Here is a 17,582-nt window from a genome sequence, read left to right on the forward strand (position 1 = left end):
TAAGTAGTATTTTCACTTGTTGAAAAAAATAATAACATTAAGGAAGCTTCCTTTTTTTGGCCAGAGTCATTAATTCTAATGCGATTTACAGCTCTGAAAAGGGTCAGCAGGTAGCTGGAAATGCATTATGTAGGTGACTGTTTTAAGGTGAATTTCTTTGTAAGACATATTAAATGTCTTGGTGACTGCAAATAGCATGGATCCACAAATACCATGGTGGTATGATGTTATATGATAGCTGTATTTTAATATGTGTAAGTAACAGCAGTAAATTTTTGCCAAATAATCATTCCACATACTCTTAGGCAGGCAGACACGGCAAATGATGAGCATGGATTTTGCTCCTGAATTTGTTCAATGGATGCACGGTTCAGTGAATTCACAACTGACCTTTTTAGAGAGGTGCTACATGAGGAGGAAATTTTCACTGAGTACAAATGAGTGGTTTTAGACTATCAAGTCAATAGCAATCCCATAATTGAAGAGTAATCCTATACATACATGCACACGCTGCTTTTGGAAATAAATCTCTTGCAGGCTACTGAGTAAATACTATAATATTACAGTCCTCTGATTCCATATTTACAATTTAAATTATAGCTGTCTGTAAAGAAAGTACTTGCATATGGTATGACAGATCTCCTTTAGGCAAAAGTGTCATTTCCTTTTCTTTTTGACCTATTTCTCCCTTAGGCAGGGGACTGGATTTCACAAGGAAGTTTTGTGAGCAACAATAAATCTTTCATTGATGAGAAGTAACCGAGAGAGCATGCTACAACAGACCATATGCAGTGTAATGGTGTGATCTTATTCCACAGAAGTTTATTTTAGTTATAGATAAGTATGTGTCTGCAATTAGTATTATTTTCCTCTGTATGACTTGGCAAATTCTACCCCAATGACACTAAATTGTACTAATAAGATGTACAAACTGAAAATGGCATGCTGTATTAATAGGAAATCCTCAGTGGTGCTGGGTTCATCACCCATGTAACACTCAGGAATAATCTCCCTGAAGACAGTGTAATAAACTGATGTAAATATGCTCACCAAAATAAGAGATGGATTCCTAGTTGTTACTTGCAAACTGTAACTCTTAAAATATACTTCTCTTCATCAAAGTGCTTTACAAGAGTGTTTTTTTAAGTGGGATAATGACAGGAGGAGTGGTGAGGCACTCACTGACTGTTTCCATGCTAAACTATGATCCCTCCCGGTTCTATTCCCCCCCCACAGTTTTCTAGAAGTACCTAAGCAAACTTAAGCTGCAGCATTGTATCCCTTCTGTGATTAAATCCAATGACGTGCCATTACAGAAGAACAAAGAAAAATACCATTTCTTGGTACTCTCAGTGACTTCTTTCTCTATAAGGAAAAGTGTGGATTATTAATTTAGAGAAGTTCTTTGGGTCTCTGAGATTGAATAGCCACTGATTCTTCTATCAGATTTCTTTGTGCTTCAATTCTGCTTCTCTAGGACATGGATACCATCAAACCCCTATTGCCAAAGGGTGATATGAACTACTGATACCACAACTACTGTGTAAAGAGTAGCCTGTCATGGCATAAGATAAGAGAAGCTTACTGAATGTAACAACACGTATACTCAGCGGCACCAACATGCGGGAGCTTTGCTGGCTGGCACTTAAAATCGTTCTGAGCAATCCTTCAGACAAAGTAAGGATTTACAAGCTTTCAGTTATGACTTAGTCATGGACTACTGCTTTTATATTTGCAGCTTGTCAAGAATACAATAAACCTTTTCTGCTATATACCAGTATTTATATTTAGAATTCCTTCCTTTGATTTTAGGTCACAGTGAAGAACCTAAGAAAAACACTCCTAGTATCAGCCTTATTATTTCAGTGCAAACACCCAAACTTTAAATGATAGGTCTAAGGTCCTGTACAGCGATGATCGATTCTGTAATGCTTTTGACTCCACAGTGTGTAGGACAGCAGACCTTTTGGATACTTCTCCTTGTTCTCCTGTTTGAGGGTATAAATGTCAGCCACCATCTCTTAAACTTTCTTACATCTAGAAGCCATCTTCCACACAAGTTGTGATAGCCCTACCATCTACAGCTGTCACAAAGAATTAGTTATTTAGTTGTTCTTTCTTCTTATAACTCATACTAGTGTCACTGTAAGGTAAATAGAACAATTTCAAAAGAGTGGGAAAGAGGCATTTCAACTTCATCGGAAAGTAACTGGAGTTACTTTTCCCCAAATTGGCATCTGACCTTACAGAAAAGTGTGAGATGCAGTAATTGACAAGGATCTGCAGATTAGTGCCTTGAACATCTTCCATATTAGGGGGGATATTGCTTGTGTCTTAACAGAAGAAGCCTGCAGGTTCATTCAGCAGGAGAGGTACAAGACAGCTGGTAACACAGCAAGATACATCAGGCTATCCAGTGCAGTATTTGTTATAAAGGGAAGGCTTGACCTTTGCAGTACCTGACAGTGGCTAGAAATAGGCAGACAACTTGAATCATTTGGTCTTTTCAGCATAATAAAGCAAAGTCCGAGACACATCTGTTACATGCAATTTTCATTCTGTGGATGTTAACTGTAAATTAGGAACAACAGCAACAAAAAAAAGCAGCCAAGAAAGGTAATTAGGCTGTTGATGGGAAAAGGGATTGGAGACCACTTCAGCAGAGAACTGTGGTCCAACCACAAGTACGGCAAGGTTTAAAATCTGAGATTTTCAGAGATCTTTACTGTGCTTAGTTCACAATAGAATGCCCTGGAGAACTGTGTAATGTCTTGAGGTCCTGTTTACCTTCCTCTGCATGGACTCAATATTTTGTTATAGTCTTCCTTTACTGCTAAGCAGAACTAATGGAGAAAGTGATAAAAAGCTGAAGTTGCTTTCTTCTGATTAAGAAATATTCTACCTATTACTATCAAGCATAGAACATCCATAGACAGAAGGTTCTCTTTGATTCTGCCTGCTCACACTACCCACCACTGCAACATTAAAAGTCCACAGGCCACAGATGAGGGAAGAAATCAGCTATGACTGGGACAAATAGTTTATCACAGTTTTTATAATGTATTTTGATCAAGATAATGTGACTAACACATACTTTCCCCATCAGTCTCTTATTTTATTCCCTTTCATTCTTGTCCTTCCTTCCTTTTGCCATACTACCAGAAAGGGAGTTTCCAAAAACCCCTCACTGCCTGTCAGCCTTTGCATCTCTGGACAAAACACCATCCAGAAGGCAGTAGTGGCTGTTTTTCTTCCTGGTTTGAGGCTGACCACAGTTATTAATTCAGGAAACAGTCTCTCAGAAAGCATCCAGGGAGATATCTAGGTAATTCAAAACTATCTTGAAATGAGGAACCACTTAGAAGAAAACTTCCTGTGCAGATTGGAAAGCCACTGCAGATGTTGGATATAGCTTAAAAAAAACATTCCTATTTAATGCAACCATCTTTGTTGGCATGCCCTTGTAAGGGCTAGCCACAGCCAACAGAAATGTCAGCAAACAGGGAGTTCATATCAGCCACAGTGGTTTGTGCCTTTGAAGTTTGTTTTGTACTGCTTACATGGTAGATGAGAATTCAGGATTCAGCTTGGTTGACAAACCCAGGGAAGGATCACTACCAAAGCTTTTAAGACAAAGCCCTTAATCCTGCTTAATTACTTAGAGTTACTGGACAGACAAAATACCACTGGGCTACAGCCAGATGAATGAGCACCTTGTGTGTTCTCACTGGAACTTGCTATGAAAGCGCTGACGAGCTGAGCAACTTGCCCCTAGTGCACATCCCAGAATGCTGTTAAATTTAAACTTCTGTTCAGCAGCAATTTCTTAAATGAATAAACTAATACCATTTCTCACACATACAGCTTCACACTTAATGTCAGCTTTGATTTTTCTACTGCTGCTGTGATTGTTATTGAAGAGGAACATTGCAGATCACCACCCAAATCGAGTATCTCATTATTTCTCCATCTATTCATGAAAGCAAGCAGATTCAGATTTGTATTAAAAGCAGGTAAATACATAAAACAACTCATGGTATTTATATTTGCTTAAAGCTTTGTGTGATCTAAAGTTCAGAGACACAGCTTGAGATTGTTAAATACACCTTCTGCCATAAGGAAGTATGGCATTGTTCTTAGTTGTATCAGTGACTTGCCAAGGGATATTTCATCTCACAGTAAAATGTGAGCCACTACATAACACGAGTTATGTTATTGGAGGCTTTGCCAGGAAAATCTAATGCACCAAACCTTTGTCTGAAAAATTCAGAATTTAATTCAGACAGTACCCCAAAAAACCTTTCTTTCAGTAAGAATAAAAGTAGACTAAACCTGGAGACCAGGTTGTATCACATGGTATTATACTTCCTTGTGAAGGTATACTATTATGTAGAATCATAACCAGATCCCAATATGATAAGTTCCATATTTATTCATATGTTTTCATATTTAAGTTCAGGGATAAATCAAACCATTGAGGTCTAAGTTGCCCTCTAACCAGCCTCTTTATATCTTTAAGATAAATACTCAAATTTTCAGGCTGATTCTGATGGTCTCAGTAAGCACAGTGCTACTACTCATGGGAGAAAGTGATAAAAATGATCTCAAACTCAATGCTGTAATTTGGTTTCAATTCAGAAGATGAGCAAATGATGCCATATCTGGTATTAAAAATGAGGTCATCAAATGTCCACTGTCAATAATTTTCCTTTCTTCTTCCAAATTAAAAGCAGTCAACTCACATGTTCCTTGCTATTTTAAAATAATAGATGGTATCAATTAATTCAAAAATGAGACTGGCTTTACTTTTTATTGTATTTGACTCCCATAAAACAAACAAAAAACACTACTTAGTTTCCTTTCTGATTACAGTATTTGTAAACAGTCCATTTTTGCAGAATCACCGAAGTAAAAAAAAAAAAAAATCTATTACAAAATATATTTCCTTCGAGCTATCTTTAAATGACAACCAAAGCTGAAATATTGTATATACTAACCTAAGTTCCAATCAATAAATGAATGCTTTCCAGAATCTATGCTTTATCACCCTGCAGAAATGAAGTATTCCAATATATTGCTTTCTAAAAGAAAGACTGCTATTATTGTTCCAATAAATAATTATATATGGCTGGTTAATTCTTCAGAGTTGGCACTAGACTGAATGATTTTGAGAGTGCATGCAGACTGTTTAAAACACTATTGTAGCTCAGACAGCACCACTGTTTTCACTGACAAGCAAAATGCACCAGACGGTGAGCAATGCTACAGCCTCCTTAAGTCCCAAAATAAGACAAGAAGAAATGTTACAGTTAGTATATAAGGGAGCAATGCGGGAATAGCAGTCAGTAGGTTTATGTTTTGTATTATGTAAGCAGCCAAACTAAATGAGTACTGACCTCAACATATAAAATAAACGTTCTGAAAAGCTCATGCACTAAGCCATCCTCCAGTTACACAGGAGTTTAAGATGTCTCTGGGTGTGAAGTTTCATACCTCAGTTTCAGGCCTTGGACAAATGGTTCATGGTTCTTACAGTGACCTATCTGTCAAAGGTTAGTTTTGAACATGTACATAAATTTGTAATTGAAAAGAAATCTTAATGACCACACAGGAGATACTGAGGACAGTTGAACTGCCTGCACAGGCCACAGCAAAAACATATTGATAGAGCAGGAAGTTTAATACCAGGTTTTGGCACTCATGACCACAATTGTTGGATATTTCAGGCTTCTTTTTCCTTGTAAATCACTACCAAATTCATGAATTTCCTTCTTGGAGGGAATTTCTTAGTGCTTCACAAATCCTGGCCCTGTGTTCCTTTCGAGTCATTGTAGCTTTACCAGCTGGTCTATGTTAGGGCATAATCCCATCAACAGCAGTCTAGCATGAGCAGCATTAATCTCTAGCCATTTCTTCCCTTTTACAGTACGACGAGTTACAAAAGGAACTATGAAAAACAGATTTCTCATCTCAGAGAAATGGGTAGCCTTTGATTTGGTGATCTGTAGCCAGTAATGAATCACTGCGGAATTAGATCTTTATCTGGAGTGAAAGTAATTTTACAACTTCTAGAATATGGAAGGAGAAGAAAATTAACTGCTACAACAAAATGGCTTCTTCCTCATAGCTAAGATTAGCATTATCACCATGTAAAGTAACTTCACGCTTGCTACGATTCAGTAAGGGTCACGAAAACAGTCTCTTCCCAGGGCAAGAAAGAGTCATGCCCTTCTATTAACATATATTCCACAAATTTGGTAACAGGATGGAGTTTTGGCAAGAGAAGTCTATGACCACAAATTAGGTTTAACCACCTTTGTATTTTATACATACCACAGCACACTATTGTGATGTTACAAAAAAAACATGAACGTGATCAAGAGAATCAATACAGTCAGACACAAGAGTATCAAAGGTTGTGAGCATGTATCTGAAGTACAAGAAATGGTACAGAGCAGTTTGAAATATTATTGCTTTTGCCACCCTGAAAATGCTTGCATGACTGCAATACACAACATATTGAAAGTCACAGCAAAGCTCAGCCAAACAAAGGATATACCAAGAGAAGTATTTTAACCCATCATGAACTACTTTGATATTCCATACAAAGTCTGTGTAGTGAAAGTATGTAATATAGATTATTTGATTATTATGCAAATCACCAAGCTGAAAGAAAAGTACCCATTCTTCATCCTTGAACATTCCCTGAAGTTTAATTCAGAACCTAATTTGCATTCAATTAACATTTTAAAGCACTACTTCCTAGTTTGTTTGCCTACGTGATTTAAATCATAAGAGCAGTTCTTTGCTTTTAGGAACAGGTGAGAGATGGAAAAGATCTCTGGTATGCACAGAGACCCAGCCAGCCACTGAGGCACCCCCCTTCCTGTGCTGAGCAACTCTGCACCCTTAGCAAGTAAGGCTTAGCACTAAGACAGACCTGAGCCACATTTACTATGAGAAAACTGAAAAACTTGACAGTCACCATCACTCTCTTCTCAGTTGAGCAGTGCAAGAATGGGGGGTTGAGAAGACACTGTGAGGGGCCTTGTAGCTCATCTCTGCTTATATCTCCTCCTAGCTGTGAGATACAAATCAGTGATTGTAACCCACTGGTTGATAACATGTAATTTAAGCTGGGAATTCAAGATTCTGGGAAAAATAATGTGTGCCGCTACAGGTGTTATGATTGGAAAGGGATTTAAAATAATGTTTCTAAAATCTGTCCCAGAATATACAGAGAGGGGAATGTAATGAAGTATGGTTTGATTTTATGAAATGCTCAAAAACAAATTTGTGCAGGATCCACAGCATTAGTTAGGACCTGAAATACATCCAAAACAGTATTCAACTGAAAAACTTATGAATGGAATATTCTAATGTAGGCACTTTGTGGTATACTCCTAAATGTGTACTTACATAGCTATAAATGAAACAAGAAGTAATAGTGCAAAATAAGACAGTGACTTTGCTTTGAAGTAGGCAAACAGTATTCATACAGCCAAGGCCATGACAAACTCCAGCAACTCATCCTGAAGTGTTTCATAGTACAGTTACCCTCAATTAGTCATCTCTATGCCTGTGGTTTCTCCCCCAAGCAGATAGAGCTGTATTTGTGTCAATCACATTGCTTACACTGACAAAAGATGCCAATTTTGAGCTGCAATGACAGAGGCTTGGACAAATACTCCTTTCTAATAGCTTTTGGGGCAGTAACTTCCAGCACAAGGACAGGACAAACAGCTGTAGAAGGGAAACATCTTTGCACATGGCTATTGCTGTTTGCTTCAGGCGCACCAGTCAGCACCTTCAGCTATAGCTCCTCAGGCTGCCCATCAGCTATCACCTCTCAGGTGTTAATTAGCATCTCATGTGAGATCTGATGTGTGACTGCTAGCATTATGAATGAGTTTAATATGCACTAACATATCCTTTGTGATGTGTTTTTCTGAGATCATAGCCATAAAATAAATCATTGAAATGCTTTAAATGTGGTTGTCAAAGACTCCAAAGTTGCTGAAAAGAATTAGTTGTTTGTTCTGTAAAAATTTGTGGGAGTTCTCTCTTCTGCTGGGGCTCATAGGTTGTAGAGTTGAATTTGAAAGACGTGTGACGTTCTGCAGGGAAGGTGCCCCCAGATTACCCTTACTTTCTGCATGGCTACATCAGTGAGCTGTTCATGATAGTCCTTCTGGACCAATTATTCTTGATTATGTATGCTAGGTTAGTCCAATATTTAACATGCATTGGGTAATTCCAGGTTCTTTCAGAAAGGATGTCTTTCTCTGCACTAGTCTAAAAGGTCTTCCGTCTTGAATGTCTGAATCATGACTGTTCCCTCCTGATTCTTCTAAGGATATTCAGCATGTTCCCAAGCCCAAATTTCTCATGGTATTAAGACTGGAATACCACAAGCATCTACATGTTCTTCAAAGCTTACTATGATTTCCAGGTTTTCTTCCCCACTGTTAACATTAGGAACTAAACATGCACACACTGTAGTGTATGACAGGCCAAATGATTCTCAAGTAAATCTGAAAAGCAGCTTTGTATTGCATCGATATGAAATTAAGCTCTGGGCTTGTAGATGTTGATTTTTATATGTGTTTTCACATGACTTTCCATGCCAGAAACGTCTGCATTGAAATATTTCATCTAATTTGCACTAGCATTCCTATCGAGATAATCAACATTTTGGATATTTCTAATGACTGTCAGATTGTATCTGTTGTCACAACAGTGAAAATATCTATGATAGATTAAATCAACAGATTCTTAGGAATAGTTCGTATCATGGCAAAGTAATGTGTTCTAGTACATTGATGAAATAAAGATCGTGTAACAGTTTTTATGGTGCATTCATGACAGAACTTGAAGCACTGTTTCAACTTATAATACATAGCTAATATAAATAAATTAATACATGTTTGTCTCAATCACATTGAAAACATTGAACAAAATCAGTGAATGTCTCTGAGTATACAGTGAATGCATACTGAGCAAGCAATGAATAGAAAATGAACATTGCTAAAGTTTCCTGTACGCCCCCTCTAGTGGAAGCAACTAGTCAAATGGAACAGTAAAGGCCCAAAAAAGTCATTTTGTTTGAAAGGAAGAATAAAATAATTTAGAGAAATGGAGCACAAAAAGATCAGGTATCAAATGAGAGTCAAAAACAAAAAGAAGTGAGTCTAAGAACAACTAGTACCTCAGCCAGCTTGAATCCTGAAATGTTAGAGAGAGAACTAGAAAAGAGCAAGCTAAGGCCTAATCAGAGCGCAGGTTATTTAAGGAGCATATATCATTAGGATTCCTGGTGTAAATGTTTTGGAGGAACTCTACCAGTATTGAGAACACTGGGCTACTGCTATCCTGAATTTCACTTCTGTCTATCAGGCAAATTCAGTTGGCATTGCTCATTTATATCCTTTTAGCTACCCACTGATTATTTACCATTTACTAAATCTTACTGAAGCCAAGTTAAGGTTTCGTCTTTTTCCCCCCCCAGTGTTTCTTGTTTTGAAAACCAAAAACAGTGGAAATTTGCATGTTAGGTTCATGTTTCAATTATGTTGCTTGTTGTTTTCCTAATACACTCTATTTATAGAAATGGGATTGTCTAAAAGTGATAAAAGTGACATCACATAAGCACAGTCCTGCTTTTCAGTCTTCCCTTTCTCTTTCCTATACACAGAGTGCATTCACTGTGAGAAAACAGGAATGTCATCAAAGCAATTTCTCTTTCCCTGAAAACAGCGATGGTCTTCAGAGCATATATTGATAAAAACTTTTCTACCTTTAATAATAATATGATGTTGATTACCTGTGTACTTCACATCTTTGCAGTCTATTAAAAAACAAACCTAAAAAAACTACGCCACCCCAAACCCAATTATACTAATTTCCAGTGGGGAAAAAAAAAAAAGAAAAAAAAAAAGATTTTTAAAATGCACTTACCTGGAACAAAGCTTCCCTGGACCACCTCCTTATAAGCCCACCAGCCCTCATGGATTTTTGGTGAATTTTGTTGAGCTACAAAGAAATAAACAAATCATAAAATTAACACAAGGCATAGGAAGTATTTAATTACAAGAACTTTGGGAACTCTAAATAGAATATCATCGTCAACAGAGGAGCCATTCCTTAAGTTCCCAAATGATGTCTGTTCAATTTACTGAATTATGTTAGTGCCTCTATCTTAGAGCACCTTTTCCCTGTTTCTCAGACAGTAAAACATACCTTCTGAAGAACTGATCACTAAATGTAAAATTTCAAATAAAAAGTGAGAATTTGTAACACTTGTGAACACTTCTGTGCCAACCATAAATTCAACGCAGTATAAAAATGCAGATAGAAAGAGTGCACTGCAATCATTTTTGGTAGTCAGTATCGGAGCCCAAGTTTGTAGACTGAGCAGCAGTTCTCCCCTTCCCTTCCCAAACTCTCCAGTAACCTCTCACTTTGAATAGGAAGAAACGAGGGAGTGAACTGCAGGCAACAGCTGTATCTGTAACTGTTTCTCCTCTCATCCCATCTCCCCTGAGTTCCAAAACTAGAATGGAAATGGGTAACCCATGGCTTTACAAACATTGGCTCATACTATACTGCTCAGGCAGGAAGATAAGGTTTTTCTGCCATCTTCTCTGTCCGCAGCGTAGCACCCACTGGTTGTCCCCACCCCAGTCATACTGTAAGCTAGGCAAGATGCTTGCTTCTGTTACCTATGACATGCAACTCTACAGCACAGTGCAGTTAAACAATAAAAGCTTTCTCTGCCCAATATTCTAAATGCCATAAAGATAAAAATCTAAGCTTTGGATAATATTTGTCCCTGATGAGACTGTTGCTTAAACAACTTCTTTACGTTCCCTGAGAAGCAAAGAATAAAAAGGTCTTGACCACTCCATGAGGTCATTGCTTCCTTTTGACTTGCAGGAAATCAGCACTGGCACAAATTTTATGGTTAAAATATAAAGTATTAATACAAAAATACACAATATAATAGTTTCAAAGCATATGCAGACACAGCAAGACGAACGTTCAGTTGATTTCCATAAGACAGCAGATCAGACAATATGCAAATGTTCTGCCATCACTTGTGTTTTGCTTGATGTCTTCATGTTTAGAGCAACTCTCTTTCACTGAGCTACAGAAAGCTCAGCTAGGTTGTGTATTATTAGCTTTTTTTTTTTTTTTAAATCAGATACTTTCAATCCCTTGCGCTAGGTCTAAGAAATTTTAACATCTAGTACACAGCTACAAAGATGCTGGATTTAGCAGCTTTCTGCTGCAGTTTCATTTCTAGATCACATATTATATACAGAAGGCACAATTACCCTGGGAAAAGTTCCAATATAATAAAATTGTTGTTGTTGTCATTAAAACTTACAAAGAGAATGTGATATTCAGACTAAAAGGGATAAAAGATGAGGACCACTACACACTGTTCTATCAGCAACAAAATAATAGTTATGATTTAACTGACTGTAAATTGCAGAAACAAAAGTAAAGCTGAAGTTAATTAAACATACTGACAGAAGGCCCAACACTTTCTGCTTACCAGAAGCCTAGGCACACAGTGGAATGGGGTACTTCTGGATGTAGAATTCCCTTTGCAGTACTCACACTTGTGCCATCAGTTGAATGGTGACATGTTAAACTGAAAGGGCTGCCATACTGCGTACTCTTTGCCATCTGCAGATGACATTACCTTCACTTTTTAACCTCTGTATCACTGTGTAGAGAACTCAAACTGTGTCTGGCTTTGTTGTGCTGGACTACACTATAAAAACATTTGGAAAATGGCAAATCCCAACCCACAATCCAAAATATCTGAGCAGCAAAATATTCATACCCAGTCTGAACGGTGATTTTTGGAATCTCAGCACTGGTTCTCAGAGGTTACTTTTATGCTTATGTGCAACAGAAGGCCTTAAAGATTTCAGGATGCTTCAGCAATAGGAGAGAACACTAATACGTGAGTCCCAAAAAGCACAGCAATTATTCTTCCACTTAAAATTCCCCAGAAAATTAAAGTGCATTCAAGTCATTGCTAATACACACATCTAAAAAGCTAGTACAGCCAACCGGGCAGCTGCATTTTAAGATTTTTGCCATATTTTTAAAAATCTGTTGCATTAGTATGGAAACAAAGACTGCACAAGATGAGCAAGAAAATTAGATTATCAAAGCTTTGTACTAAATAATTGGATGTCTGTGCAATCACTTCAGCTATCAAAGAAGACCATGACCTGGCATCACTCTGCACTTCCCCCAGATACCAGATCCTTATCTCTTCAATATACATGAAAATGAAACACACAAAAACGAATGCAATAAGCAAAATAATCTGCTTTTCCACAGCTATATAAAATGCCTAAGATAGAGCAAGAGCACTGGTGGGCTACTGCTGATTCACAGAAAACTGAGGCCACTGAGGAAATTGAGAAGAAAGGCACATTGTTGTTCTGAGGGAGGAGCTAGGGAGCTGCCCAGTGCCCTGCCAAGGCCTCCTGAACCCTGAAACCTCTATCTTTTATACCAGTTCAGGCAAAACATCCTGCAGTAACAGCACAGTGACTGAACACTGATTTTCACTCTGTCGTGCATATGAAATCTAGCTTGGTGCCAAAGATTTACTCCGATTGATCCTGCAGGGACTTTGCTTAAGAAAGAAGATTTATAAAGCTCTCATTCCTCTTACTGCAGAAGGAAAAGGGACTGGTAAGGGCAAGAAGCAGTGAGTGTCTTCTGAGAACTTCTCCTAACCCATTACCCAATCTGTCTTTTGAAAGTGGGCAAGTGGTCTGATCAGAGGAGCAAAAAAGCTGTTCTCTGTTTATGAAACAGACCCATACCTGGATTAGCAATAGAACAAAGGAATATAAAATTAGAATGAACAGACATATGGACAGTCCTTGCTGGGAATCCTATCTGGGCCACTTACACCTGATGCCCATACAACACAGGGTCTGTACAATTGGTGTATCAGTGCCCATCTGACAGCATGGCACTGTGCCTGGATAAACAGGTTCAACCTTATGGCTTAGGAATTATTGCCAAGGAAAAGGATTCTTCCTATGTGCCACCTCATGACACTGCAAATAGCAAAATTCTCTCCACATCCTTCTTATTTCAATTAAAGAGAAACTATTGTACATCTCATTGCAATTCTCCTGCTTGAGGACCGTAAAAAGAGACATGCGTGCTTGCTTTGTGGCTTCTGGTATTCCTGCGTGCCTACCCCAATAGAGAGGTGCCTACATGGCAGCTCCTTTGTTTTGGCAGGACTTGTCACATAAAATACTGGGGAGGCAAAAGGCCTAGAAAGCATTTCTGTGTTACTGGAGAGGGTTAAGTATCTAAGTAAAATAAATCATTTCCAATACCTCATGGACTTATGCTTTTACTGCTGATTTCAAAATACCTGGGGTAGGAACTTGTGGAGAACCTTTACGTGCCTTTTGATTCCAAGAAGCATCATTGCTTCTCTAAGGCATCAAAATAAACAGGCCAAACCAAAAAAACACTTCGCTGTTTGGAACGGATCACAGGTAGCTCTGCAACAGCTATGTTAGCATCAGCAAGGTATTCTGCATTAGCAGGGAAGATCCAAAATGCCACGTTTGTCCAAAGTGCTAGAGGATATTGGAATGACCTCCATTTGCTACAGTGTTCTCTCCCTCCTACTGAAATCACTAGTGTCTGAGATTAGTCATCATGCGGATATAACACCATTATGTCAGACCTATTGCAATGCAGCTGCTGTAGAGGAGACAGGATATTTATTCAGAGCAGAAATGACGTGTTGCTTTCATTTTGTCAGGTTATTGGAGGTCTATCTTATTGTGGAGTGTAAAATTAAAGGCTAACCTCTGCAAGGTGTCAAGCATTTTCGTTTCCTTGTGACTTCCATGTATAGGCAAGCAGTGCTTCCTATATTACAGCTACAGTGCTGTAAACACAAATGCCAGATGATGCCAATGCCACTTAAACTCATCAGTTACCTATGTCTAGCTTATTGGTTAAAACCTGTAGGCTTGCAATTCAAAGAGGAGCTGTGTACTCAGTAAAACTGTTTTAAAATCATCACAAAACAGTGTACCTGGTATACCCAGTTGCTGAGTACAGCATGCAGGTGCTGAAATACCTGCACAAGAAGATTCAGAGATGTCTTCATCTAGTTGGATGGCTAATGCTAACATAATATAAAACATAATAATTAATATAAAATTCCCCTCAATAAATATGTCTATTTGGATTAGATAAATAAGTCATTCTATGATTAGCTATTTACTTTCTCTATTTAAGCAAAAGATAGAATAGCTTGCATCTGATGCCATCCACACCTGAGCATAAGCCAGCAGCATCCTGCCAGATCAGAATTCTCCATTCCTTGACTACCATTTCACACAGATGAAAAATGCTGGACTGTGGAGAAACCTTTTTATATTTGAATTTTATTGATCTGAGCTCTTCTGATTGATATATTAATCAATCATTCTGTATGTTTCTCTCATAACAGTCTTGCTTTTGATGACCTGATTAGCATTGCTCTGGCATTAAATACATAAGAATATATATTTAAACAAAAAAAATAAGAATAAGTTTAATATTTCTTCCTAAACTTCATTTCCAGAATGGTAGGTAATGTACACACTTTGTAATTATTTTAAATTCACAGTTTTAATTGCTACATTTTATATGGATCTTTTGCACACTGTTAAACCCAAGGATGGGTTGCCCAAATTCTGGAGGGAACAGAGACTTGCTCAATCTAAACAATCATTTTTGGCATCTTGAATCATACAAGTGCCAGCTTTTGGCTCACACCAACAAATGCCTCTTAAAGCAAATGGAATAGACATGTTTAAAGTGGACCAGACAGCAGGGGAGCTAAGCAGATGCAATTAGCTTAAGATTCAGCCTTCTAAAATTAATGTTCACTTTGTTTAAAACAAGTCTGTACATAATTGTAGCTATTATTTAAGACATTTTATGTAGCCTTTTATATATTAAAAAACCACAACAAACCTAACAACACGTGCACTTCAGGCACTATATAAAGCATCATTTATAAATGAATACTTACAGGACATGAAAGGTTAACCTGCTTATGAATATTACAGCCTACATTGTATGCATCACCATACGATGAGGGAGGAAAAACAAAACAAAGGATTATAAAGGGATCAATAAATAAAATACTTTCATCAGCTATGCCAGATTTTTTTTTCCTGGATAACATTTTGCTCAGAAAACATGCAAATGCTCTTTCATTAAGTTAATACTTTCCAATTCCATAAATCCTTCTTCCACTGTCCCCATGTGTAAAAGCTCTCACTGCTGCTGTGAATTGCAAACAGTATTCAACACAGGCAAAAGAGACGTGACCTGTTTTTATCATGTCTGAGGGCAAATGCAAGTACTACCATGGGAACTCTGCTATGGCACAGAGACTTGACTATTCTCTGTATTTTCTACTTATTGTAATTTTGTGTTCCAGTATGGCTACAATTAAAAACCTGGGCCAAAGGGTAAGATTTCATACCAGCAGGCTCATATGTATGCAGGCAGTAGTGACAAACTACATGGCATAATACCGCAATATAGCTAACAGCTGCATCTACTCTCCCTGTGTAGTTGGCTTTTGATGAGAGCCACCAAGTGTCCAGAGCCACTAAATGCTTATTGAAGAACCTTAAACTAAGATGTTTGCAACTACTTAAGCCCAGAGTAAAAGGAAAAACATTCTTCTTACAACACTGTCTAACCAGAACTCTGCAAGACTTTGGTAGTATCTGGCAATAGCCTGGTTTGCAGGACATGCAACATGTATGTAAGGCTCAGCTCTGTTCTGTGGAGAGGCAGGTCTTGTGCAGGTATTACTCTCATCCCTTCTGGTCAAATACATTTGTAAACCTTTTGACTGAAGAATTTCAAAACTTAAAAGGGAGGAAAGGGGCAAAGGTAAGGGATAGCCAGTCTAGAAGCCAGTGCGCAGAATCAGCAGGAAGGGCTTCAGAACTTCATTTCTTCCTTTGTTATTAATCCTGCAGGTGACTGTGCACTTCCACTTACCTACCAGTAAATATGAGTTGTAATACTAGTTATCATCCTGTTGTGTTCGAGAAAGGAAATGGCAGGATTTAGTAGAAGGGATCACATGAAACTGTGCTTATTAGGTGCTTGTTAAAGGCATCTGTATAAATAGATGGTTTTGAGTGGTCCTAACTTGTAATAAGCACTTTTTCATAAAGGTTATATGCCTAATCATGCAACCGTTATTTAAGTTCTAATATATTGAAGTAATATTAAATTTAGTTGTATCTAAAGCTTTTAGTCAGAAAAAGTTGAAATCACTTTGATGTACTCCTCCCTGAGCATCTAAATACACCAACGTAAATGATGGATTGCACTGCGGTGTGAATTTATGTCACTGCGCCCAATTTAACATGAAAACTGCATACTGTTCCTAACTCCAGTTGTAAAACATCAAACATCCCTGTAAAGACATCCTTTTAATGTGACTAATGCACATGTAAAATATAAGTCCACATAATGTCAAAGACAGTATGTTAGCCCTCTCCAATTAGTTTTTGGCATTAATGGCTGGAATGCTAAGATGCTGTTCCATTTAATGTTATTCGCTTCAATTTTTAAAATAATATTTTTTTGGTTAATTTTCCTTCAGTAAAAATTAACTTCTGAAGAGGTTAAGAAATAGGGAACTTCAGTATAGCTCTCTGTGTTGTCCAGGAAAGCTGAGCAGATTTGTTTGATATGACAGAATATTGAAGGTTCTACCCACAAATTCCTATCAACTAAGGATGTGACCCTCTTCTTACCCAGATCCCAGATGCATGGGACTCACTTTGCTTTTGAATGAGGTATGGTTGGCACAAGAGTCAAAACTGCATCAAAGCTGAACTACTGTAAGAAATCAAAGCAATTAAATTAATGCAGGAGAAAAATACATAGCTCTATTGCAGCAGTTAGAACAAAATACTGTTTGTAAGTGGTGCAGGAAATTCAAAAGGGTAAGCCAGAGACTCAGCACCTTTCATTTCAAGACAGTCATTGATGGCATGCTTAGGGTTTCATGGGTCCTAAACCTTGTTAACACAATTTGGCTCTCACCGTTTTCCAGAGTTTCCTCTATGAGTATCAGCACACAGCACAGTCTATTCTGTGTTGTGATCGATGGGGTAGTTTCTCTCTGATCAGTTGCTTAATCATGTCTAGATACAAAGTCTGAAGAGCTCTATAAAATAATGTAGTAAGAAGAAGCAAGACATCTTGTGATATTAACTTCGGAAATAGCTCTTACTTTACATTGTGCTGCATGCCCTCCACTTCCATTAATTTCAATGCAGTTTGGGGACACTCAGCAACTTCAAAGCAACGGCCTCAATATCCTTGAGCCTTTAAACTTCAATACATTATTAATGCTAAATTAATAGGGCTTCCTTTAAAAGGAAACCACTAAGTTCCTTCCACAGGAGCACACATGATATTGACATCTCATCGGGTTTCTGACCCTGCTTGCTCTCTGTACTCTCTAAACATAAAGTTACCAACCA

At 37.8% G+C, this 17,582-nt stretch overlaps 1 protein-coding gene and 1 long non-coding RNA gene across 4 annotated transcripts in view; one reads left to right on the forward strand and one right to left on the reverse strand.

Moving 5' to 3' along the window:
• The window catches only part of LOC310884064, a 33,235-nt gene extending 31,769 nt beyond the window's left edge, over positions 1 to 1,466 (forward strand). Inside the window, exon 3 of the long non-coding RNA XR_014574009.1 lies at positions 694 to 1,466. This is a non-coding gene — a long non-coding RNA (uncharacterized lncRNA). The remainder of the gene's footprint in view (positions 1 to 693) is intronic.
• CA10 (carbonic anhydrase 10) overlaps positions 1 to 17,582 on the reverse strand; it is a 202,014-nt gene that overhangs the window by 154,124 nt on the left and 30,308 nt on the right. For all 3 annotated transcript variants that reach the window (XM_083805255.1, XM_083805254.1, XM_083805256.1), the window contains one exon: positions 9,958 to 10,032. In XM_083805255.1, the coding sequence (XP_083661381.1) occupies positions 9,958 to 10,032 (75 nt within the window). The remainder of the gene's footprint in view (positions 1 to 9,957; positions 10,033 to 17,582) is intronic.

Source organism: Anser anser (genome assembly GCF_964211835.1).
Source record: "Anser anser genome assembly, chromosome: 19".
Classification (NCBI taxonomy): Eukaryota; Metazoa; Chordata; class Aves; order Anseriformes; family Anatidae; genus Anser; species Anser anser.